This window comes from Amphibalanus amphitrite, unplaced genomic scaffold (assembly GCF_019059575.1).
Source record: "Amphibalanus amphitrite isolate SeventyFive unplaced genomic scaffold, NRLGWU_Aamphi_draft 000103F_arrow, whole genome shotgun sequence".
Lineage (NCBI taxonomy): Eukaryota > Metazoa > Arthropoda > Thecostraca > Balanomorpha > Balanidae > Amphibalanus > Amphibalanus amphitrite.
In genome coordinates this window covers 230,504-256,394 of record NW_024881598.1, presented here as the reverse complement: position 1 = coordinate 256,394, position 25,891 = coordinate 230,504, and the positions used below count along the sequence as shown (strand labels likewise).

Genomic DNA, 25,891 nt, shown 5'->3' with positions numbered 1-25,891 from the left:
AAGTCCTGCGGGAAGCGCTCCATGACGTCTCCGGTGGCCGGCTGCCGTTTGCGGCCGGCGGCCCGGCCGGCCGGCGGCCTCGGGTGGCTGGCCGCGCCGCGCCCAGCCGCCGCTCGGGCCCGGCTCGCGCGCGGCGACCGCTCCACGACGGCCTTGGTGGCGCGGACTTGACTCAGGTAGCTAGAACCAGCCGTCGGTACAATGGTAAGAATACAGATTAAAAAACTGCCCCGCCAAAACGCCCATGCAACTATACATACACATGCCATTCACTGCAACTAACTGCAGTCAACAACTAGCTGTTTTTCACACTGTTCACAGCGGTAGCATCAACGGTTCATCAACAACGCATTTCATTAATGCAATGCAGGAACAGCAAAAGAAGTCCTGTTGACATACTTTAAAGGACGCCATCAAGGGCAACGCCGATCAACATACTTGTTTTGAGCTTTTCGCTTCATCTACGGAGCACAATGGCAATAAAAATCACCCATACCGCCCTGTTCCGTCCAAATCACCCATACCGCCCTGTTCCGTCCAACTCCCTCGAGTGTCCGTCAGGTCAAACTACAGTATTTTTTTTTAAATAAATTTAGTCCGAACCTTTTGATGGGAAGGATTCACAAGGACAGAGCCACCGCTAAGCGAAGCTTGTTGCGATGACCCTGCCCTCTACCCTCCGATCGCGCAATTCCGATTCTATGGCAGAATTTAGAGTCCAAAGTTTAACGTGCGCACAAAGCCGCGCACGGCCGGTCCCCTCGCTGATTTCACCTGGCTACGGCCTTCCACCAACCGCAACCATACCTGTCAGGAGGCCCATAAATGTCGAGCGCACGTCGCGCTTCGAACCCGGACTGTCATAACCGGGAACGCGTGCTCTCACCACGCGGAGTCCAACGCTCTAACCAACTGAGCTACGGGACCAGTAATCGTGCTTAACTTAAAGTAAACGAAAACCCACCAAAGTGCCGGCAGTGAGGGCCCGGCAACTCCCCTCTGTGGGGTGACCGTTTGAGCGGCAGGGCGGGCTGTCCGATCGGGACAATCCCGCCGCCCCACCGGGACAGAGTCTGCCGCTGCGGCGCACCGTCGGGGTCCGCACAGTCCGACGTTCTCATTCATCTTATCATCCCAGAGCTCTGCAACGGCCTTTTCAGGCCGAAGAAGCTCCCCTCCCCTAAAAGAGCTCTGTCTGTTCCCGAGGAGAGCCGGCCGCCGCTGCAGCAGCTCCGCCGGGATGTTATAGCCTGTCGCGGAGCTGTATGGAACACCGTTCACGCTGGTGACTGGGTAGCGCGGCCCATGCTCAGCAGCCAAGGGCTCCAAGCTCGATGGGTTGCCGATGCGATTCATAACGAGTCGCTGATTACGTAGGCTAGCGAAACGCATGGTCTCATTGTGGTTTAACTAGCATGACACTAGTAACTAATAGCCGTTTTCAAGACGGTCTATCCGGCGAGTGCACCTAATTTGACCAAATCGCACCTAATCTCTTTTACAGCAAATATCTTCATTTTATGAATTTATTTCAGTGTTTTAATCGACGATGCTCTCTGATAATACGACAAAGCAGGCATATAAGCAATTAGTGTAACCCTAGCTGATAGCTAAGAGACACACTGAACCTGATTTGACCAAATCTGCACCTGATCTGCACCAGATGTGCACCAAATGTGTACCAGATGGCCGTCGTGAAAACGGCTAATATGTGCTGAACGAACCATTTTACTACCTCTTAATCACAGTCCCTATGTATAAAAAAGTCTATGCACTAAGTAATTTAACAGCCTCACCGGTTTTCTCTATCTCTAACTTTTGTTTAATTGGTGACATACGCTATTTGAAGCAGGCTTTGTCACTTTGTGGTGCTCTATCGTCCAAGCACTTCTTTGATTCCGTTGAAATAGCAAAGGTGCAGATACCTACGGCGCAGACATACGTACATCCTACATTTATGGCAACCGGATTATTGACAAATGAGTGTGCGCTTCTATTTAAACAAAGCCCTGCTCCCGCACACCAGTGTATCGTTAGGTGCCCTATGTCAATGTATGCATATAAGAGGTGCCCACAGGGTGGCACGACCCGTTCCGTGCTTCTATCCTCGGGATAGGTACTGAAATCCTTCTCCACGCCGCAACCCCCTCCGGGCTGGACTGGCAACTTTATCTCATGCGGGCTGCTCCCTTGGAGCGGCACCGCTGCTCCCGAGGGAGCGCACCCCGTAGCCGGGTGCAGTGAGTACCTTGGGGCTGGGTGGCCTGTCCTCTGGACGGGCTCAGCCCCGGTGACTCACTATAGGGTGCCTGCCCAGACCAATGTCTCCCCCCTAATTCCTATCATCCTTCCGGCTCTGAAATGGTCTCGTCAGACCGAAAGGGCCTAAACCAACAAAACAAAAACAAACAAAAACAGGGTGGCAATGCGGCCGACTGCCGCGGCCCGGCCGGGCCCGGGTGGCCGGTGTGCCTACGTGCCGCCTAATGGGCGCAGTCAGATATGAGCCCCCGTCGGCCCGGCGGGGGTGGGCCGGCCAATCCGGGCGGTGCGTGTCTGGGCGGTGCACCAGGCCCGGTCCTGCCCACGTACCTGTCGATTTTGCCCAGGATGGAGTCGGCGTCGGCGCCGCTCTGCCGCTCGGAGGGGCTGGGCAGCTGCGATCCGACCCCCGCCTCCGGCGCCGGCGACTCCCGCACCTGTGCGCAGAATGGGACCAGCCGCGGAGGTGCCCGCCTCTGAACTGTCTGACCTGGCAGCCTCTGAACGGTTTGACCTGGCAGCCTCTGAACGGTCTGAGCTGGCAGAGACCCAGGTCAGACAGCACACAGCTCTGACCGAGAGCGCCGGCCGGTCCAATCATCGTTACTAAAATCACATTCTAGGAAACCTCAACCTAAGATAGCCTGGGACGTAAACAAAGTTAAGTTATTGAATGGAGTCAATGTGGATACGATGTTCAGCATGTTGGAGAGCAGTTAGATCAAGTAGGAATTTCCTACTTGATCTAACTACTTGATCTAAATTTCATCGGGCTGTGACCCATCGTTCTTCCCTGATTTTGCATATTTTAACGCAATCTATAAGAAAATGCGATTATTTTCATTCCTTTAGTGCAATAACAGCATAGATTCTCAAGGCCAAGTCAGTCAAAGGTCCGATGAAAATTAGCCATGTTATAGATACGTTAACCCTCGCCGGCACAAGGATGCAACCCCCCTAAGGTGTTTCAAAAATAACTCACGTAAAAAGCGGGCGATCACGACGAAACTCTCAGCATCCTCGAGTTAATCACTTTTACACCTACCCTACAAATTTCATGACCCTGGCCCAAATGATCTTTGACCTGTGACCTATTTCTCGAGACCATCTTTGGCCGGAATCGCGATTCGGCGTATGTCGGCCCGCATTAGACGCCCGTTTGCAGTCTTTGCGTGGTTTCAAGCGTTCAAACATGTGATATGATGTTGGCACTTGGGTCCATGCATTAGGGTGGGTGTCAAGGTCACCTGAAGGTCAGGTCAGGCCATTGACCTTTGATGACCTCGGTCCACTTTTTCGAGTTTTACATGTTTCTAGGCTAGTTAGTTTTTGGCTCTGAATTCGAACTTAGCAACCATATGAACATTTACGAAGTAGTTTTGGTGTCTTTGTAACATGTTACGAAGCTGTCAGAAGCGGTTGACACGTTACAAATACCTGACAAGACCCCTACTGTCTGACCTGACCTGACCTGACCCGACCTGGCCTAAATTCATTAAGACATCATATGGGATCAAAACTAACATAATATTAGTGATCAGCACCCCGAAAACCCCAAAGCAGCCACACTTAACCCGCGCCCCGTAGGGGGGGGGGGGCCGAAACGGCCCCCCTGTCCTTTTCGGTCGATATCTCCTAAACGGCTGGAGATATGGCCACCAAACTTTCAGGACCCCTCCGGGCATCAATTTTACACATTGTGACCAAAAATTTTTTCCAGAGGCTGTGATAGGTTGGCCACAAATGACGTCAGAGTGACGTCATGTTCTGTCATTTTCGACCGAAAAAAGACCTTCGCGAGAAGACCTGTCAGGCCTACAGCTTTGAAGATACAGAAAAATGATCAAGACATAAAAGGTGTAGAATTAACAGGGCTACAAAACTGCTATCTCGGATTTTTGAAATTTTTGAGTTTTGATCCCCAAAAATCAAAAAAGCATTTTTTTGGATATATTAGCCACAAAATCCAAAAAGTTTTTTGAGTTTCGAAAAAACCGGAATATATGTGACAGTACCTACCGTCTTCTATCTACATACCAAATTTCAGATCGATACCTCGTTTTTTGGCCAAGTTATAGCGAAAAAACTGTTCAAAAATGATGACGTCAAATTTTCAAACTCAATTTTTGGCAATTCTAGAACTCGTAGAGCAAAACAAAGACCACCATTAGACTCCCCGTGACGAGCTGCATCGAATGGATACCCATTTTATGCAAAAATATCAACTTTGAAATTTGACCTAATTTGACCTGACCTTGACCTGACCTTCACCAAAACGTGACCTAGGCTGGCCCCAAAGGCTGCCTAACCCACATAATCGCATTTGTCATGTAAAATGGACCATAAAACATGTATCACACGACACATTCATATTGTGAACCCCGGTGACCTGACCTCGCTGTGACCTGACCTGGTATCAGTGACCTCAGATAGCAAAGTATGTGTTTGACGAACAATATACCATCGATGGTTTTCAATAAATTACCAATTTACTCGATTTCACAGCACATTTCTTGAATTGCCTGTGAACGGTGAAAATCTGACCTTTGACCTGACCTGTGACGTCATCGGTTTGACCTAGGTCAATGAAATTTGGTCACAAGGTAGTTCCCGGGTAGGGCTATCAAACGCCGTTTGAATTTTGAAAATCGGCCGGTAACTTTCCGAGATCTTAGGGGGGGGGGGGGCCGAAACGGCCCCCCCCCCCTACGGGTGGCAGGGTCCGCCGGTAGCCCTACGGGGCGCGGGTTAACGACGTTCTAACAGGTCCCGATTTTCCCGACTTTTGGGTAATCGACCTGGCCTATAGAAGATCAGCCGATGACCTAGGACCTTAAAATTGGGTATCATCGGCTTCCTCTCGTCACGGGCAACACGCTCGTTTTTTTTTCGCCAAGCTCTAGCTCGATCAGAGGTGAAACGCGAGGGGAGTCGCCTCGCACCAACTCTTTGTGCAGTCGAAGGACGCCAAAATGGCGCGTGCCGGCGAGGGTTAAAATACCCTACACTTAAACCCACGAGCCGCTGGGGGGGGGGGGGGCATAAAGTTGCCCCCTTTACGTTTTGTGAAATATCTCCGAAACCTGATGAGCTACGAACGTGAAACTTGGCGTAGCTTCAAATGAATACCAAGGCAATGTTTAAGGAAAGTTTGGTGGTTGTAACACTTAAGATGACGTCACAGTGACGTAATTAAGTTTTGTCATTTTCCGATACGGACCGTTTCTGATGTCGCTGAACATGAAACTCACCTGTAAATGAACCAGACAGCACCTGTTGTCATCCTAAAACATCTAAGTACACTTCCAACTAGTTCCTGACCAAAAATCGGTCCTTTATGTTCGGTCTCATGTGTCGGATATATCGTGAGGAAACTGAGAGTTGCAAATCTATAATTTGACTTCTGACGTCACTGTGACGTCATTTCAAATGAGATTGACACCAAATCCGGACACAACCTCGGCGAGGTATTTAGGAAGTTGTGTGCAAAGGTTCGCTTCTCTATCTCTTCGCGTTGCGACGATATCGTTGCAGAAGTAAAGGGGGGGGGGGCAGCTATATGCCCCTCCCCCGCAGCCGTCGGGTGGCGCGCAGGCCCAGCGGCCGCCGGGTAAGGAGCCGGTGGTGTGATGTCCTCTGTTTTTTGAATATTTTCATACTGGTTCTGCCATATTGTGTTAATTAAGCAGCCATACATGCAACAAAAACAGTGGGCCGTTTCACTCCTAATTTAGCTAGAGTCTTGCGGAAAAATCGGGCGTGTGCGTCGTTACGAGATACAGCGGCTGATATCCGATTTTTCAGTGACGTTCACGACCTGTTAGTGAACAGAGCATTACTCGTGAACAGGTGACCTTGAATGAAGAACTTCGTTAACTATCAAATCAGTAAACGAACGTCATTCACGGACTGTTCACGAACAAATATACAAACACCAAACCCTGGCGTTTAATGATTCAGGAAGTGACGTTATATGACGCAAGTCATACTGCAGCGGGAGTTGCCACTTAGCCATTACAAATCTAAGCAAGTCGCTGCTTAAGCCCTTGTTACACTGCCGAATTTTAGTACACGAATGTGCACGAATGTGCAAGTCATCCTATGTCGCGGACCGATTCGGTATCTTTCTTCCACGGTCTTGGCATTTCACAGACCAGTCGGTGTCCACCGCGCGACTTTTACGGTTCGTCACGACCGCCAGGAACATTTCATGAAAAATGAAAATTTCGTGGCCGTTCGCCGAACTTAAAATAAACGAACATCGTCGCCAAGCAGTCGCCGAGTCACCGCCGACATGTCGTTGCGTGCGCCGACTTGTTGCCAAGGTATCGCCGACTATTCGCAACAGATTCGCCATTCATTCGTGATGTTCGGCGAATCATGGATCAACTTCGACCCGCGCACGATTAGGGGGGCCCCCACCCGTTTTCTGCAAATCGAGCTCTGTCGGCGAACTGTCCGCCTCTGTCGGTGAACTGTTCGCCGATTTCCTACACGACATGATTCGGCGACAGGGTCGTGGCCAAAATTCGGCAGTGTAACACGGCCTTTAGCGGCAAATGTCGGAACAGTCCAAGCTGGGCCAAAACTACCCCCGAGAAACTCATCCTGGAGACGCCCCTGCGCAAGCTAGAAACTCAGAAATTTGATACAATGTGTCCAATGAATGGCAAGGAAAAGTCACTAAATTTCAAACCCCTAGCTAGAGTGGTTTTCCGTCGAGAGCGAAAAAACTACAGGTGGGGGCCAATTCGGCCCCCCCCCCCCACCAGTAATAGGGCCTGGAGCGCCCGCGGCGGCCGTGCACCGGTGCCGGGACGGCCGTGCACCGCTCAGCCATCGGTCGATACTCGTACACTAGGCCGGTGCAGAGGTGCCGTGACGGCGTACCAGTGGCCGCCGCATGGCGCACACCCACCGTCACCGAAGGGGCGGGGGTGGGGGGTGGGGGGGGGGCGGGCCGTGCACCGGCCGCACGGAGCACCGCACCTCGGCTGCATTTAGGAATGAACATAGCGTATGCATTGAGCCGCCGAGGCACGGAACCGTAGAACGTTGATTCATTTATAAACCACGACGGAATATCAGATATAAAGGCCGCTTGCTTTCAGTCACGGGAACGGCTCTTTCCAGAAGCAAAATAAAGCTAATGCTATCCCTCGCCCGTATAGGGGGGTCGAACGGACCCCCCCATGGTTTTTCGCGAATAACTCGCGTAAAAAGCGGCCGATCGCAACGAAACTTTCAGTACCCTCGCGTTCATCAATTTTACACCTACTCTGAAAATTTCATGACCCTGACCCAAATGACATTTGACCTGTGACCTACTTTTCGAGACCATGTTTGGCCGGAATCGCGATTCGGCGTATGTCGGCTCGCATTAGCCGCGCGCTTGCAGTCTTTTCGTGGTTTCAAGCGTTCAAACATGTGATATGATGTTGCCCCCATGCATTAGGGTGGGTGTCAAGGTCACCTGAAGGTCAGGTCAGGTCATTGACCTTTGATGACCTCGGTTCACTTTTTCGAGTTCTACATGTTTCTAGGCCAGTTTTTGGAGCTGAATTCGAATTTAGCAACCATATGAACATTAACGAAGTAGTTTTGGTGCCTTCGTAACATGTTACGAAGCTGTCAGAGGCGGTTGCCACCTACTACGAATACCCTTACTGGTTGACCTGACCTGACCTGACCCGACCTGGCCTAAATGCATGAAGACATCATCTGTGATCAAAACTAACATGATATTCGTGATCAGCACCCCGAAAACCCCCATAGCAGCCACACTTTACGACGTTCTAACAGGTCCCAATTTTCCCGACTTTTGGGTCATTGACCTGACCTGCAAGGTCAACCAATGACTTAGGACCTTAAAATTGGGTATCATCGGCTTCCTCTCGTCACGGGCAACACGCTCGTTTTTTCTGCGAAGCTCTAGCTCGATCAGGGGCGAAACGGCAAGGGGGGTCCAACGGACCCCCCCCCCCCCTTATACGTTCGCGGCTGGAAAAACACCAATACGGGCGAGGGTTAAACAAATAATTTAAACAAATAAGTTCTTAAACAAATAATTGAAGTTGACCTTTTCCTTCACATAAAAAGTACACTGAAAACAAATTCACCTAAGGCTGGCGAGTAAACCTGTGCCACGCAAGTACCCCTATCCGCAACCATTTTTGACCACCCCTCCTGGAGTAAGGGGTAGGTCCCATTGCTGGGTAGTAGTACCCGCTCTCAGCGGACACGCTCATAACTCTGACGGGTATAGATCTGGGATAACTCCTTGAGGGAAAGGTCTACTTACTCCTTCTCATGATGTTACAGCTCGCTATTCAATTCACTCTGGAAAGTAGTAGCCCTTCACGGCTACCCTCCACAGACAGGTAACCCTTGTCGCCTGCCTTGCTGCCGCGCCCCAAAAACCCCTAAAAGAGAGTGGTTAGTAGTTACCCTCCACTCCTACCCTTCGCTCGCGTGAACCCAAAAACTCTCACGCTAGTCCATATTTGCGGAAATATCACTGAAAATTGGCAATCCCATGCTTGGAAAACATACCTCACCTTGGTGGGAAGGCTTACATTGAATTTCCATTGAAGATTTGACAAGACCGCCCCACCATGGAGTTACGCATACAGTAGAATCCGCTTAATAAATCCTCGGATAATAAATCCAGCCGCTTACTGTGGCCGCCTGAGCCTTTCACGGATTTTCTCCATAGATAACCATGCTTAATAAATCCGCTTAAAGGTAGTGTGCCAGCTTTCCTGGACCATATGGAGTTACTGACCCGGATAAGGAGAACCGGATTTTTAGAACTTATCCATACCTTCAAAACTCATGGAAACGTCTTAAATTCTTCAAATTTTGAGTACCCCAGTGCGAAATTCGCCCCGAATGCACACACTAAAATCGCTATTACCGATAGGTTCATCCAATCAAGTTTCGATAAACCCGCTCATCATCATCTCCTGCGGTTTCGAACACGCCTGTTAGGTGGCTTCTGCTCATACTTACTTTGTGGTGCGGTGGTGGTGCGTCTGGCCTCGCGCTCTGACTTCGGCCAAGAAAAATGCGTCAGCTGATCATTGTCATTTCTGTCACTTTCGTGTGGTGAGATGGGGTCATAACTTAACCCTATTAGTGGCAGGCTCCTGGCTACCCCTATTAGTGGCAGGGGGGGGGGGGGCTGTTTACGACCCCCCTTGATATCTCGAGATCTAACGGGCCGATTTTCAAAATTCAAACGGCATTCGATTTCGCTCAACGTGATCTACATTTCTAAAAAAATAAAAATTAAAAAATGTCAATAGGGGGGTAGAGGGGGGTAAAAACGGGCAAATTGCAGATACATTTTAGACTGTTTATCACGGCCAGGTTTCTGAACCAATCTTAACGCAACTTTCGCCGATCGATAGAGAATGAACCAGGAATTCACATGAATCCTAAAAATATGCATTTTCAAAAATCATAGGCGGATACAGATCATTGAGATTGGGGGTACACAAAAAGTATAGTAAATAGGGTTTTTGTTGGTACGGTTTCTAAAAAGGGTGGTAATGGTCTTGTTATGTTACAATTTTCTTATGAGAGAACGACTACAATTGTATTGGTCATGCATAGGCGGTGTCAGGGCACCTATGTTGGGAGGTAAGACATAACCCCCCTTTTTGGACGCCTGGATCCGCCTATTATAGCAAAAACGTGTCAAAAGAGGATGCACAATAACTGTATATGTTATCACATGATACCTTTCATTCACTGTTCGTAAAACTGGTGCAGCATCGTGATCTTCGCCCGAATGACTCGCTTCACGAATAGGACCCCCCAATTCCCAGTAATCTGGAGCCGCCCCTGGTAAAGTTATGAACTTGAAATTTTCAGGGAATGTGCCCAATTTAGTTTTAGGAAAAGTCAGAAAATTTCAGCATCGTAGCTTCAGCGGTTTCGGAGATATTCCCGAAAAACCTGAGGGGTGGATGAAAACAACCCCCCCTGCCACTAATAGGGTTAAGAGACGGCTGTTATATCAATTGTTTTACATAAAATCATATTTCAAACCATAAATTAATGTTCGACAGCCAAATTAAAGAAACAATACCAATACAGGCTTACAGTTCAAGTCCGACATTGTGTTGTCTACGATTAGACAGCTGATAACTCATTCCCGTACGTCGTAATTCTATAATGACCTTTGCTTATTGTCACATGTGCGCCGCATTCGCGATTGTTGCCGACGCCTGTTTGCAGGTCAGCCCACTACAGTTGTTATACATATCGAAAAACCGATAAACTTTTAGGCAAAAAAGCACTATTCCAGGCCCATTTTTGATTTTTTGCGATATTAGGTAAAAACAGAAGCTTCTTATCCTAGGAAAAATAAAATGGGAAATCATTGGAAGGTTGCACACTCCCTTTAATAAATCCACGTACTCCACTTAACCCGCACCCCGGTGGGGGTCCTAGATTTCCGCGCCCTGCTGTGGGGGGGGGGGGTGTTCAAACACCCTCGATAAGTGTTCTGGCCAATAGCCATGTTTTATGAGCTATATTATAAATGACAGTGGTTTCACTCGTTAGTTTCGGAAGAAAAGGCGTTACCTCTAGTCCCGTGATGAATATTGTGGAGGTTTGAAGATGCATCTTGACAACGTTACTTTCGCTCCACTTGAAAACCGCCAAACAAACAATGTGCAAATATGTCATTGGTGCAAAAAAGGTTAACCCGCGCACCGACGGGGGGCGGATATCCGCCCCCCCCCCTGAGGTTTTTTTTCGTGGATAGCGGGAAAACCGCGACGCGTAGCGCCGCAAAATTTGGTAAGACTATTCTTTCATCAATTTTACACATGATGTGCAATTTTGAACCTCTTACCTTTTAAGGTCAGGTCACCAGGTCACTTTGAATGACCCAACCTCAAGTCACTTTTTTGCAATTTTGTCACCGTGCCAGAGCTACAGTAGAATTCGGTGGCCTTTGAAAGTCTCAGGATGTTATTAGGTCATTAATAGCTACAATTTGTATATCTCGGAATTTTGATATCGATAATCTTAAGTCAGGTCAATTTCTCGAACTCCCCATTATAAGTCAATGGGGGAAAAATCAACTCCCTGTTTTTACCACTAAAACGGGTCAGAATGGCCCATATACCATACATGACTTCATATACGATCAACCTTCACTACCTTGAGGTCTGCTTTGCTGTTGGGCAGCTGTAAGGTCATGTGACGTCATCAAAGGTCACCAGCGGTTTTTTTTGACAATAACTGTCACGTGACCTGAGGTCAACCTTGGACCTTGACCTTTCGAGGTCACCATTTATATAATTCGATGCGGATTGACGAGAGGATCACGATGATGCCCTTAATTTGTTCCTATCCTGACTACTTCGAAAGTTATTCGAGAAAAACTCCATATCTAACGCCGCCATTTTGACTTTTTTGACCCCTGTGACGTCATCTTTGACCTGACCTGAAAATGACCTTTGTAAAAATTGTAGACCTTGTCCGTGCGTACCCCATGCCGTTTACCGCTTGCCGCTATCTTGCTTCGTTCTCGAGATCTCGGGGGGGGGGGCGGCCATCCGCCCCCCCCCCCGTCGGTTCTAAGTTGGCGCAGACCCCCGTCGGTGCGCGGGTTAACATCGCTTTTATTCGAAACTGAATGAAACAGCGCCATCTAGGTGTGGTACTTGAGTCTTCACGATGCCTCGAGTACTTCCAACTCCTTCAGCAAAGCTTATATCAAAATCCACCACCCACGGATACGCGGATGCGATAGCTCGAGTAGTTCCAACTCTTTCAGCGAGGGTTTCTCTTTCAGTTTCCAACTACTAATAGGTAAGTACCCTACCTGAGACTGCGTGTACGGTGCATAGTTTCGAGTACAAACGCAGATTATTCTGCATACCCTCGAACTATGTAAATTGTAAAATCTGGACTGGACATGCCGAGTTAATGCGCATATACTAGAGACTAGATGTCAATCGGATGCCAACTTTTTGGTATACCGATGCCAAACCGATACCAACTTGGTATTTGGTATTTCAATCCTAATGTACTTGATATTTTGTTGGTATTATGAGCCCTCACTGATGTATAAGAAGGCTGAGAAATTGGTAAAAAGTCGGTATTTCCCTCATGTTATGAAGTTGGTTCGGTATCGGTATTTCCTTACGGTTTATGTTGGGATTTGGTTTGGTATCGGTATTCAGATGTTCTGTAATCGACATCACTAGCATATACCACCCGCAGAGCACGACTTAATTCGCCGGCTCCGGGTCAAATTGTTTTCAGTGTAAAGACCGAGAAGTAAATTCAATATTCCAAGTCAACCGGGACAGCCAAAATCTGCAACGTCCGAGATTTTGTTAAAACTTGGTATACTTGATAGCTATTGAGTGAAATCTTTGAGGGTGAAAGACTTTTGTCATATATCCTCGGGCTACGGAGATATTGGTATGCTTGATAGCTATTGAGTGAAATCTTTGAGGGTGAAAGACGTTTGTCATATATCCTCGGGCTACGGAGATACAGGCCGCTAAACGTCTACCTTTTGAGTAAAATTTGACACGATTTGCAATCTTTAAAGATCTAGGTATAACTTCAACTTCGTGTGCTCTGCATCACGATAGGCCTGTAGATAGGTGAATTTTGGCATGGTATATCGGTCATATATCAATCAATCTCAATCCCAAGTTCGTCATCGGCATAGTACTTCCTCACCTTTGTATTCTATCCTACAGGCATACCTTAGTTTTTTACTTCACTATGTCAGTCATCTATCAAGGATTGCATTCCCCTGGGCAGTTAAACTATAGAGCGTGTTGCGGCCATCATAACAAGTGAATCAATAGGGCGCCTGACTGGGTGTATGGCTGCCGGAGCGCGGGGCGGGGCGGGCCCACGGTCGCCGCCGGTCGCCGCTCACCTGTTGTCGGCAGTAATACTGGGGCGGCAGCCGGTCGTCACCCAGTATCGCCTCCACCAGCCGTAGGCCGTCCCCCGAGTCGCCGCGGCACCGAGCTTCCACCGGCTCCGCATCGCGGCGCCACCGTCGCCGGCCGTCCTCTCGGCGCTGAGCAGAGCCGCAGTCGAGGCATGGATGAAAGAACCATGGATGAAGGTTCTCCTTCATCCATGGTCGAGGCATTGGTCAGCGACCAGCGCCCTCTACACAAACGCAACGGCCGCGGGTTTGGGGTATTCCATGTCAACCGGGACAGTCAAAATCGGCCGCCACCTCTGCGATTTTGTTTAAACTTGGTATACTTATTGGCTATTGGGTGAAAACTCTGAAGGTAAAAGGATTTTGACATATGCCCTCCGGCTACAGAGATACAAGCGGCTAAACTTCTGCTTTTTGAGAAGAATTGGATATGTATTGCAATCTTGTATGTAAGATCTATGTACAGCTTCAACATTTTTGAAGACATATATTTCAAACAAACTGAAACGTGTACATAAGGAGTTATTCTAGCTGAATTCGGCAATTTTCACAATTTTTGCCAATTTTAGAATTATTTTATTTCAAATTAATTTCTTAAATATAATTGTGAAAAATAGGTACCCTTCGATTATGCTCAAATTAAGATATTGTCTTCCCCTGCACGTAAGGCACACGTGCTGAGAAAATTAGAGTGGGCCAACGATAACTTTGGGTGACATAGCAACAAGTATAGGGTAGGGTGGGGTAATTTGAACATGTGGGGCAATTTGAACATAGTGTGAATAACACAAAATTACGGAAAATCCATAAGTGGCATGACAATAAGACCAATGAGAGAAATTATCGTAACTAAAAGGGCTATCATATGAACGGGGTTTAAAGTTTCAGGGAATGAAGATGTTGACGCACAGTGTAAAAAATCAATTTCGCAAGGAAAAACGCCTAACAACACGTCATTGCAACTTCATTGCAGCGCAAAATCTTGCATTGCTAGCGCCTAATACGCAACGGCTTTTGTTGTATAATGACCTAATCAGTGCCTTCAATCCAATAAATTTGCTTTTGAACCCTGTTTTTTAAAATGGCAAAATAACTTTTAGCGTGGGGTAATTTGAACATAGTGTGAGAATTTCAATGAAGACAGGGATACCTCCGAAAAAAACAACGCTCCCAGTTTTTTTTGCCAATATTTTCGAACCAAAGCAGTAACAGATAAGTGATGCCAGTTTTAGAAAATTTACGTCTAATATCCGTCTAATGTCCGGCATTTTCGTTGATTTTCCGTCCAAAAATGTTAAAGTCAACTATTTGTCCAAATATGTCCGAATATTATGCAGCTATCAACACTCAAAACCGTCATTTATATTGCTTATCATGTAATTTTACCAGCCGAGAAGTGTTCATTATATTGAGAGCTTAACAAGCTTTCCATTCGCCAATCAATGCTATGCACGATTACTTTATAAAAAGCGCTGAAGTGTAGCAAGCCATCGTCCAATGTTGTCCAGTCTGCTACCTTTGTCCAACCAATTCCGAATTGGACATTGGACAAAATCAGAACTCCAAATGTCCAGGTTTCGATTGGCACCACTTTAACAGATGTAGTAAGGTTGGGAGAGTTTTTATCGAACAAAAATGATAGACGTTCTGTTAATTGAAGAGGGGCGAATTCTGTCAACTGATCGGTGTGCAGCGTGCAGATATTGATACTCTGCAACTGTTATTTTTGCTGTTGTGTTGATTTTTCAAGTGAAGGTATGTTTAGAATTGTTCTGCCTATTTGTTTATGGGTCAAACAACATCGGTGCTGGCGAGAATATCGTTTTTATGACAGGTAAAGGCAGTATGTTCAAATTACCCCACGTTGGGGCAATTTGAACACACCGTGACTTGGTGGAGAAGTGAGGCTATGCTATTCAAGGTATGCTCGGCTCGTCCAAAAATGAGGCTTGCATGGTGAAAGCAAGTGACACTTGCGCTACTGAAACAGTTTTTCTTCATCCAGGGTTGAACTGGAATTTGGTACAACGGAGAAGACGTAAAAGTATGTTCAAATTACCCCACACTACCCTAGTATGTATAGCTCGACCATGACCAGCTATTTTCGTGGCTTGCCTTAGTAGTTATTGTGCCGAGTGTACCCACCTCGTAATCTATAGGTCGCGGGCTCGGGGCCGGTGAGCCTCAAGCACGCATTCGTTTCTAAGTAGCATTTGGCCAGCCGGCAACTGTCGTAGGGGAAGCCGGGAGAAGCCCGGCATAGTAAGCTCTTTTTCATTTTTATTACATACCATACGTGCTGTATAAAATGTTGATATCCTGCTAGCTAGTTAAGTTCATTGGCCGTGTTTTCCCCAAAATTCGGTTTCGTGGAATAGGTATAAGGTTGAGAAAATCGAGTTTTAAAAAAGTGTTGATTTTTCTGGGGTAAGCCCGGCATAGGGGTAACGCCGGCCACCTCCCCAGCGCTTTACAACGAGTTGATGAAACCATTATAAGTTTTTCAAATATTAACGGAAAGTGAAATATTAAGGTACTGATTAGCTCTGGACATCTTAGAGTTAATGTCACTACTGGTATTTCAGCTAGCGTCTACTACATATACAGTACAGGTCGATGAAAATCGTGATGCAAAATTGACAAAAAATATGTATTTCAAAATTCCTTAAAATTTATTTTTCTTTTTACCTTAATGCATCATATTGCATATCATTCGACTCGGCTGATGAAGAAGAACACAACGACACCATTTTTGAAGCTCTAGCTTCACTGTCTGTCGCGTTATCTGCAAAAACGTAGTTTGACCCTAGTTGACCTTAAGTGACATGACTGGCTTTGTCTATGATAACATGTTTATTTTCGAAATTTATCTTTGATCTAGGTGTAAACCAAACCTGCTCAGTACCTATTATCTCATGGAAAACAGTGGTTTAGTGGCATTGCTCTTGGTTGGGGGTAAGCTTGGCCACTCGCCCGGGGTTACCCCAATGTGCTAATTTTTATTTTAGAACAGCGATATTCGAAAAAATGTCATACTTAAGCCAGCCTGCCTCGTCACCCCTCACTACAAACACTTAAACGGTCCTTACATAACATTCGTATAAATATTAGTACTGTATGGTATAACATTAACAGTGCAACATATCTCACTTTTTAGCTAAAACCCCTTAAAATATCATTTTTGCGCTATAACTTTAACAATATGCAATTTTTGTCAGTCTTAACTTTTTTGCTGGCGTTACCTTAGCTGCCACGCTGAAAGGACAAACAGTTGAGCATTTTATTGTGAATAATTTAGCCGGAAACGGGGTGGCCGGGCTTCCCCCGCGCCCGGGCTTCCCCCGGCTTCCCCTACTGAGGACTAATGTTCGTTTCTAAGTAGCATTTGGCCAGTTGGCAACTGTCGTGAGGGCTATGCATATTTATGAGTGTTAGATAAGGTCAGGTCAGATTAGGTGTGCTTTGGATTGGTTAGGTTAGAAAGAAGCATCTCCGGGTAGCGCCTCTCCTTGGTTGCTAAAACGAAGCACGCGAGTGCCAGATGTTACAAAGTCCAAAAGACAGCTACGTAAACGTCGGCCCATTCTGGATATTTTATATGATGTAAGTAAGGTGTAGGAAAATGCAATGTGTATAAATCAGCAAAATCGAAGGGTATCCATTTTTGTCAAATTCAAAATTTGGTAATTGATTTTTAATTAAGTTCATCAATTAGTTAATGACGTCATTAATTTTATCTTCAAAATAAATCCTGATCTACTTCCTCCATTTCAAAATTTATTACGCTGCAAAATGTATAAAACTTTTGAAGTTATGGCACTTTAGAGATGATAATGTGTCTTGCCTAAGTCAATGTTTGATGACGTGTATCTCGGAAACGTGAGGTCATATCTTGACAAAAAATGTCTCCTTTCTTTTCACATATAGATTAAAAGTTTTACAAAGTTTCGCAAAAATCGGAGAAGGTGAGGTTCAAAATTGTCATGTTTTGTCCCACTTGACGTGGAATGCCCGTTTTACAGCAATAACTAAAACAGGGGATCTTATCGATCTGTTTATCAAGCACGTGTCCTCAGACCGTCGGTCCCGAAATGCTTATATCGAATTTCTGCTAGCATACTTCCTTTCTCCTGAGCAGGTATTGCAGGTATATGGGTCTGTTCCTTTGGCTCCTCAGAAAAAAGATGAAAGGAGCTTTGAGGAGGTTGGAGGAGGCCGTATTTCGTCCCGATGTCGGTGACCACTGGAACGCAGTTCGGAGGAGATATCAGCTGTTTGTGGAAAGAAAATGTTTACAATCCTGGCGCATTTCACTCATGCTCACGTCTGACAATAGTAGACAAAAAATAAAATTCGTAATAAAATTCGTTCGAATATCGGATAACTTCTCTAATTTCATCCGATAGATACGCACACTGATAACTAGGCCGCACGGTGCACCTGTTTTGTATTTGCCGCGCCATTTGTGTCGTCCATAGTCTCCTCAGAAAAACCACCTTTCATTTCGGAGCAGGTTAGAGGAGGTTTGAGGCGAGTTTCAGAGGAGCTTTGAGGAGGTTGGAGGAGCCACTGGAACAATTTCATGAGCTTTGAGGAGCTTTGAGGAGGTTAGAGGAGCCAATGGAACAGGCCCTATGTTTACCCAGCACAACACACCTTTAATCAACAGGCGACTAGTTATCTTATTCAAAGTAATTTATCTATACCTATTCGCAAAACGCAAGTTTTCAAAATTATTCTTCATGGGTAAAATGAAGTTATCTTCTAAACGTTGACAATCAAAATATTTGATAACTATTAGGTACTGATGACTGACTGATAAGCATTAGGTACTCACAGCAAATAAATGATGATTCGATTGATTATTGATTGATATCCCTTTCCAGCATCCATATAATCACACATGCATAATCTAGTGACAATAATTTAACAATATATGACTAATGTACTACTGTTCTAATATATTATAGCTGTGTTACTGCTTTTAGGTTATCCGACAACGCTCACAAAAATGCCGACAAATAATGCCACATTGGAAACTCACTGAAAATACACTCTGTGCGCCAAATAATCGGTCGCTTACCTTTCGCTGTCGCCTGTGGCCGGTATCGATGGTGGGTCGGGCGGCAGCCAGGGCCCGGTAATGGTGACTCAGGTGCTGCTGCAGCGTCAGGGAAGAGCCACTGGAGCTTCGCGCCGCGTCACTGCCTGCGGGCGGCGCACAGAAGAGCTCGTCGCAGCAGCTCCCAAACGAGTTACAACCGTGGTAGTCTCTGAGCTGTGATACTCTCAATCTAGTCCCCATGTACATTCCTAACTTGATAAGCTATTACGCAGCTTAGTTTTGAAGTGGGTCGAATTTCTTATATAATTTAATAAGATGAATGTATTGCAAAAAGTTAACTATGCATGTTTACTGCTTATCAAGAACGTACAAGAACTGCCTATCATGAACAGCAACTTGCGTGAAATAGGTAAGTTGCATTTTCTACAAGGTCCTAAACACGGACGTATATATAAATGGTCCTAAAACACGATTTTCAGGTATTTTGAGCTGAGAAAATTTTCAGGGAGTTTCAAGCTTCTTTCAGGGTTCCGGTTCTAAACTAGAAAACTTGCATGCAAATATTATCTGGCGCCTCGCATTCAAGGAAATTCCTTATAATAGCTTGGCTTGGAGGGATGTTTGGAATCTTACAGAGGGAAATAGCAGGGGAATGCAATCACGAATAATGGAACACAAGGACTACGAAGCGACGCCTACAACACCTTTTTTGTTGTTCCTGCGCATTCCACAAATCAGTAAATCGGGATGGAGCAATTGAGAAAGTGCCAGCGACATGTGCGAGCAGGGGATATAGTAAGTGAAAGGGACCGAAGCGGCGGGGTGGTTGTACTTACAATGAATGTACTATCAATACCAAAGTGAGGTTTATTACTTTGGCAAAATTACCAGTGATTCGTACTAAAAATCAAATGAATGAATATGCTATAAGCCGTTTTCACGACAGCTATCTGGTACACATTTGGTTCATATTTAGTGCAGATTTGGTGCACATGTGGTCAAATATTAGGTTCAATGTGTTTCTGAGTAGTTACAGTATGTAGAATCCGCCTAATAAATCTTCGGATATAAAGTTCAACCGCTTATTGTGGCCGTTTGAGCTGTTCACGGATTGTCTCCATAGATGCCCATTGCCCATAGTAAATAAATTTGCTTAATAAATCCAGGTACTCCGCTTAATAAAGCCATTCGGGAGTTCGAAGCCCACAGTGACGTCTTCCCCATCGAGATGTGGCATCCAGCCCGCTCCCAATGAGCCGTACTGTAGCAGCAGTCTGCAGCAGTTGGACTTCGCGCAACAGAGGGAGTTCAGGGCTACAATGTTAGCGTATCCACTTGTATTGCAAGCGGAGCCGAACGTGCAGCTGCAATGCAGACTTGTCATGAAAATAGCTGACTCCGGTTCATAAAGCCACCACTTTATTAACTGGTTTATCAAAAGTCCTTGTCACCAAGGTGCATTTATTAAGCGAACTTTGCTTTATCATAGTTATCAGCTGGGGTTGCACTAGATGCTTCTATACCTGATTTTTACATTATCAGACATTATTTTCGACGAAAACACTGAAATAAATTCATGATATGAAGATAATTGTAACAATTCAGTGTATTAGAGTGTTTATAATGACTTCCGTCTAAATGAGGCGACTTTCAAATTTCTCCCATTGACTTATAATGAGGAGCTCGCCAAATTTACCTGACCTTAGGTCATCGCATAGATAACAGTAGAACTGTTCTACTGTTATCTATGGTCATCGATATCAAAATTCCAAGATAAACATTTTGTACATACATAATGCTGCTTATCAAACTCTGAAGATTTCAAAGCGATCGGTCACTCGGTGAAGCTTTGGCAGACATTGAACCTTTTGATGTATGTGGTGAGGTCACCTGACCTGACCTTAAGTGACCTGGGTCTAAAATTTTCACGACATATGTAGAAGTGCCAAAAACGGCGGCGCGAAGCGCCACCGTTTTTGGCACACCTGTTTGTGCATCTTCTCCGCACATGTTGTGAAAATTTCAGACCCAGGTCGCTCAAGGTCAGGTCACCAGGTCACGCCAAGTGACCTCACCTCAGGAAATAATAGAACTCGTCCTAGCTACACCGACTGAACGATTCCCTTGAAACTTTCAGCGATGGATAGGAGTAACAGTATCTATAACACGTATATCTCGAAATTTTGATATCGTTGACCTAAGGTCAGGTCAATTTTGCGGCCTCTCCATTATAAGTCAATGGGAAAAAATTGAAAAGCGTATCTTCTGCACGAGAGCCATTCTAGACACTCTCAAACATCGGGATGCAGGTAAAATTGATACACGGAAACGGAAAATGGCACCTGTGACCCCTCATTATGTCCCCGAGGTCATTTCAGGTCACGAATAGTATCTAACAATTTTTCGCTAATAGCTTCTAATAGGGGCATTCTAGAGCGATAGAAACGCCTTAGATGTGTTCGGCTCGACGATGCAGATCGACTGATATGCAACATAACCTTTTCCGGTCATGTCACGACCTTAACCTGAGGTCATATTTTTAAGTTGACCTTTCAAGGTTATACTATAATTCATTCGAAGCGTCTCGACGAGGGGAACACGATGCTGGCAAAAGTTGCGTCGTGGCTCTTTTGAGTCAAAAGTTATTGGCGAAAAAATACGTCGTAAAAACGGTTATTTTTTTAGTGTTTGACCTCTGGAGGCTAAACCGTTGACCCTCTAAATTCTACACCTTTTATGTCTGAAACATTTTTCAGTATCTCTAAAGCTGTAGGCCTGACAGCTCTTCTCGCGAAACCTTTTTTTGGGTCGAAAATGGCAGAAATGACGTCACTTTGACGTCATTAGCGGCCAACCTATCATAACCTTTGCAAAAAATTGGTCATAATGTGCAATAGCCATTCAAGGGAGGGTACTGAAAGTTTGGTGACGATCGGCGCAGCGGTTCTGGAGATATATCGAAAAAAGTAAAGGGGGGGGGGGGCAAAAAAATGCCCTCTACCACCTGGAAGGTTAAAGACATCATCTGTGATAAAAACTAACACGATATTCGTGATCAGCACCCCAAAAATCCCATAGCAGCCACACTATACGACTTTCTAACATGAACAGGTCCCGATTTTCCCGACTTTTGGGTCATTGACCTGACCTGGAAGGTCATCCAATGACCTAGGACCTTAACCCTAGAACGCCTAGGGGGGGGGGGTGTATCAACCCCCCCTGAGGTTTTTTCGAAGTGCACGCTAAACGGCTTGTCGTAGCGGGCTGAAATTTTCAATACCCTCTGGGGCAACCTTTGCGCATCTTTTGCCGAAAAAAAATTGATCGGGTCATGTCAGGTCACGGAGTTATGACGTCATAAAGGGAACAACCTCCGGCCAGATTTACGCTAAATTGGAGATTGCTTCACATTGGTATAAATGCCGACTGACCTGACACACTGATGGATTGTTTTAGAACCATAACTGGCTGACTTGACATTGGCACAATGTCCGTTGACCTTTTCAAGGTTACTAAAGGTCAAGGTCAGGTCAGTGACCTCGGTTGACCTGTAATGACTTCTTGCACTTGTATGCCTTTTCGGGGTATTTTGATGCCCTGAATTCGAATTTGCTATCCATTTCAGGCATCGTCGGTTGTTTCTTGTAGTTCATTTTGGGTCAGGGTCAGGTCAGTGACGTCACACGCCTGACGTGACCCAATGCACAAATGACCTTGCAGACTTCCGATGCTCCCAACGCATCATGTTTAGAGTTATGACATCGAAATACGCACCAAACGATAGAGAATTGATCAAGGATCACGATAGTGAAGGTTTCAAGTCGATATCTCTTACCGTTTTGCCGCAATCGGCGCGGAAATCTGAAAAAGTTAGATTTTTCCGAAAATTTGACCTTTGACCGGTCATAAGTAGGTCAAATGTTGACCTAGGACCAAAAAAATACCACCAATCGCGAGATCTCGTTGAGAGCAATCCGTTGGTTTTTTCCGCTAAGCTCTACGACCTTCCGTTTCGAAACGCCAGGGGGGGGGGGTCTTAACAACCCCCCCCTGGTCGTTCGTGTTATGAGAAATGGCCTGGTCGTGCGAGGGTTAAAATTGGGTATCATCGGCTTCCTCTCGTGACGGGCAACACGCTCGTGTTTTTTTTTTTACCGCGAAGCTCTAGCTTGATCAGGGGCCAAACGGCAAGAAGGAAGGTCCAACCGACCCCCCCCCCCCTACACGTTAGAAGCTGGCAAACACCGCACACATGGGATGGTTAAGTACATTTAACGTCTCTTCAAGCGCGAAAAGTATTTATTTCGTTCTTATCTATCGTCGCCGGCAGTAATGGCGGACGCGGACTCTCACGCGATCCGCACGATCCGATCTACCAGTTGCCAGATCGTATCGGGCCTAGCGATTTTTATCTTTTGCCGCCAGCCACGCTCACCATGCATACGATCACCATACGCTTACCATCCGCTCCGATCAGTTTCGGCAGTCAGAACCAGGCTTAACCGGTCTCTAGTGATGTGCCGAGTTTGAGGGCAATCGGCCCAGCCGTTCTCGAGATCTGGAAGCGTCACCCTCCACGTGCGCACGTGCAAAATGGGTCCCAACTGACTTTGCATGGCACCCTACTAACCGGTCCCTAACCATGTACCAAATTTCAGCACAATCGGTTCAGCCGTTCTCAAGATCTGGAATCGACCGCTTCACGTGCGCACGTGCAGCAGTACCCTGACTGTGGCACATGGATATGCATTGCCTGGTAGGTACCTACCTATATGCCAACTTTCAGTGCAATCGGCCCAGTAGTTAACGAGATATTGCAATTGTTACAAAACTGACACCTCTTTGTTTTGCACGTGGCACGTGCATAAGGGGTCATCCACATGCATCGGGAATAGTCCAATGCTTGGTAGAAGGAATGAAGCTTAGCTACTTTACAAAAATTATCGCATTTAAATCGGTCAAGTGGTTGCTGAGATTTGGCCTCGCAAAAGCGTCCGCACGGCCGGCCGCTCATGCTCAGAAATTTCCGTTAATCTACGAAAGACTACGCTCGCTTCACTCGCTCCGTATTCTGTAAAATTGTGTTAATTTCAGTCAGACAGGCATGATAGGATGAAGTACAGAGTAGTCAAGGCTATAGAACTCCAGAGTAGTGAAAGGACAGTAGCGCTGAGCCGGCGCTGCGAGTGCAGACGTGTCTGAGCTACTGTTCCAGAGATGGCGCCACTGCAGCTCGCCTGGGAGGTATGCTGTGCCGGAGGACACGTCTCGCGGCATACCGCGGGCGGGGGCTCCGAGTGACAATGGAGGAAAGTTCTAAAATATAATAAGCAGTTTTGCGTCATTTGCGGTGATACGCAGCGCGTATGCCGCACTCTCAGTAAACTGCGACCACTAAATTCAGGACGGGGAAACCATGTTACTAATCCTTCGAAGAAAGTTAAGTCTAGAGTCTGACTATTATCACAACTCATGGCATACATCTTTGTGATGTTATCTTTTTAAGTTCTGTAAATGCTTTGCCATATCATCTCAGAAATATCCGACCTGCTTTTGAATGAGTAACACTTTACCTATACCTAAAATGTCGATTGTTCTAGCCGCAAGATATTCTGGTTGAAATACCTAACTAACTTACGTTCGCCACTTTTAAGGCTTTCCTTTCAGCTTGACTTCTTTATTTCCCCATTCTTTGGGCGCCAACATACTCTTTCGGTTGTCTGGAAATGCATGTCAGAGTCCGACGGGCTCTGATATGCATCTCTGATGGACTCAGCCCGTACCTACAGACCACCTGCGACTGGTGCGATAGGTGGCCGTTCTAAGAATTTGAAAAGGCTCTCGCAAACGATTTCCTAGCTGTCAAAAGAGTCTGTTTCAGTCATGATGCCGACAAATATGGTATGTAAGCCATGTTAGCGCCCATCCGCTTATTGTGCTCTGCTTGTGTATGTACATACAAGCAGAGCTTTACCTTTAAAAATCTTTACCTTTAAAATCTCTATCTTTAAAAATGTTTAGTGCGGAGCAGAAAAAACTACCTGGGGGGGGGGGGGCAGCCCCCATGTGCGGGCGAGGGTCAAGCATTAAAACATTAAACATACCTCAAACATAAAAGCAAAAACATATTAAATATAGCATACATTGTTAACAGCTATATACTTTTATTTGGACCTCACTACAGCGGGTACAATTCGTTCCAATTACATGAGAGCTCCTGCTGCTCCTTGTCCCCTCTCCCAGGGCCCAGGCTACGGCTGAAGTCATAGCCTACTCTACAACTGATTCGATATGAAACAAACTTTTTGGCATCAGGGGAGGATGGGGTAATTTGACCGGCACAGTGGGGATTTTTCCGATCTAGCACGTCTTTATTCGTAGAGGGCAAACCATAGTCAGTATTGTAGCCAGATTGTGCACAGATGTTGGCTGGTGTGTTCTGGTGAGAATGTTACCTGTAAATATGCATAATTAACATAGTATAGGGGGTTCAATTGGACCCCCGGCTCAGCCGTTTGGCCCCTGATCAAGCTAGAGCTTCGCGGAAAAATCAAGCGTGCTGCCTATGACGAGATGAGGCCGAATATATCCAATTTCAAAGTCCAAGGTCATTAGTTGACTTTCCAAGTCAGTTTAATGACCCAACTAAAGTTGGGAAATCAAGACCTCTTCAAACTTCGTAAAGTTAGGGTGTTACGGGGTATTTTGGGGTGCTGATCACGAATTTCATGTTAGTTTTGATCACAGACGATGTCTTAATGTATTTAGGCCAGGTCGGGTCAGGTCAGGTCAGATCAACCAGTAGGCGTCCTGCCGGCCATTCATAGTAGGTGTCACCTACTACTGACAGCTTCGTAACATGGTACGAAGGCAGCACAACTACTTCGTAAATATTCAAATGGTTGCTAAATTCGAAATCAGCACCAAAAACTACCCTAGAAGCAAGTAAAACTCGAAAAAGTGAACCAAGGTCATCAAAGGTCAATGACCTCGACTTTATCTTCACGTGACCTTGACACCCACCATGATGCATGGCATTAACATCATTTCACGTATTTGAACGTTTGATACCACAAAAAGACTGGAAACCGCGGATAATGTGAGCTGGTATACGCCGAATCGAGATTCCGGCCAAACATGGTCTGGAAAAATATGCCACAGGTCAAAGGTCAGTTGGGTCAGAGTCATGAAATTTTAAGGTTAGATGTAAAATTGATGATCTCGAGGGCACCGAAAGTTTTGACGCGATCGGCCGCTTTTTGCGCGAATAATTTGCGGAAAACCATGGGGTTTTATCCGACCCTTTCCCCTCCCCCTCCCCACAAGTGCGAGGGTGAATAAGGTTACGGTATGTATAATTTACGCTTGTCATCCTATTCCTAATTAATGTGTCTCAGAAAATATGCATCACATAAATCACGAAGTAAAATTATTCGCCTATGTCCGGAACATACCTATATCGCGCTGTTTGCCCTAGCGCTCCTCGAGTGGGGTATTCAGATACTCTAATGTGAATATTCCGTGTTCAGGCAAGTTTCGGCAGCCAAACTAGGCGTTGTCTTGTGCAGGAGAAAGTGGCGAATTCGATAGGATATGTTTCGGAGTGGAAAAGTGTGGAAAAC

At 46.0% G+C, this 25,891-nt stretch overlaps 1 protein-coding gene across 1 annotated transcript in view; it reads right to left on the bottom strand.

The window, feature by feature from the left end:
• Window positions 1–295: 295 nt before the first annotated feature.
• LOC122380649 overlaps window positions 296–25,891 on the bottom strand; it is a 31,470-nt gene continuing 5,874 nt past the window's right edge. The window contains exons 3-6 of the mRNA XM_043363997.1: window positions 18,288–18,412; window positions 13,187–13,387; window positions 2,593–2,699; window positions 296–311 (exon numbers count right to left, since the gene is read on the bottom strand). Of these exons, the coding sequence (XP_043219932.1) occupies window positions 296–311; window positions 2,593–2,699; window positions 13,187–13,387; window positions 18,288–18,412 (449 nt within the window). The remainder of the gene's footprint in view (window positions 312–2,592; window positions 2,700–13,186; window positions 13,388–18,287; window positions 18,413–25,891) is intronic.